General features: G+C 37.6%; 1 protein-coding gene across 1 annotated transcript in view; it reads left to right on the top strand.

Moving 5' to 3' along the window:
- Positions 1-271: 271 nt before the first annotated feature.
- Positions 272-1,216, top strand: part of LOC101857876 (vacuolar protein sorting-associated protein 28 homolog) — a gene marked incomplete at its 5' end in the record, with an annotated part of 36,122 nt that continues 35,177 nt past the window's right edge. Inside the window, 1 exon segment of the mRNA XM_013082721.2 lies at positions 272-373. Within this exon segment, the coding sequence (XP_012938175.1) occupies positions 272-373 (102 nt within the window).

Here is a 1,216-nt window from a genome sequence, read left to right on the forward strand (position 1 = left end):
TTTTGCAGGCCTGAGACCCTTATCTGACCCCATGTAGCGAGCAGATGAGATTGATGTTCAAAGAGTCCATCAGGGTATCTTTCTTAGTTAAACCCTTTTATCTTCTCGAGGAATCCACTTCAATAAAAATGAATTTCTGCTGTATGTAACAAAATATGTTTGGTTTAGAATTGTCTTCCGTTTAGGAAATGACTGCACATCCTGCCCCAGTTTGCCTTGCAAATAAAGAAAATCAGCGCATGGTTTTATTTTTATTTTTTTTCGCATTTAGTTAGACTGCCCTGCTGCTTTAGAAAGAATTAAAGAGGACAGACCAATTACTATCAAGGATGACAAGGGAAACACAAGCAAGTGCATTGCAGACATTGTCTCTGTGAGTACTTTTAGTTTTAGTGTAACGCTGTGGTTTACTGTTTCATCATTTTTTGTTCCTGGATATTCACCATTTTTGCGAGAAATGTATGGGTAGCATTATTCGGGAATTAATACTCTTTAACCCGATCAGTGATGGATGTTAAAAAGAGATTTGTTCAAATGACTGTAGATGAAGGACATACAAGTTCCTGTCAAGAAGTTAAGGGAGGAAATAGAACATTTTAGATTACATCAGTCGTCATTCTTTGAGCTGTTCAGGAACAAAAGGTTTTGTGGTAATTTAGCGAGTTGTGATCTGTAGATGTTCATGTCATGTATGTTTCTGAGAGAGTTTGGGAAGAATTTAGCAAGGGTTGGATGAAACTTTATTCTTTGTTCTTAAGAATAACCCCTCATACTTATTCATACACTTGTTTTTCTTCAAAGTATTGGTATTCTGAAAGCGCAGAAGTTTTGTGTCTGCCTTGATGCAGTAAAAAAAAAATTGTCAAAGACAGAGACCTCACCTCCACAACGTGCTGGTCAGTGAGCGGTTCATTTGTAGGAGGGGGCTAACAACTTCAGGTGAATGGAACATGACTACTCATTCACAGCATTACTAGGAAGCTGATATATAGTTTATGCAAAGTGTCAGGCAATGAGACTAATGAGAGATTTGTATGGTCCTCTTGGACTGGATTTTGGGGCTGTTGATTAATAAAATATTGTGGTTGCAGCCACATTGGACAGGATGTCAGTCCTCGCAAGTGCTATTATTAGGTACCACAAGCGAAAAATTTTTTGAACAATATTGACGTTTAAACCTCAGGTGTTCAAATCTACTCTATGAAACAAGAACATT

The sequence above is a fragment of the Aplysia californica genome, unplaced genomic scaffold (assembly GCF_000002075.1).
Source record: "Aplysia californica isolate F4 #8 unplaced genomic scaffold, AplCal3.0 scaffold00190, whole genome shotgun sequence".
NCBI classification, from domain to species: domain Eukaryota; kingdom Metazoa; phylum Mollusca; class Gastropoda; order Aplysiida; family Aplysiidae; genus Aplysia; species Aplysia californica.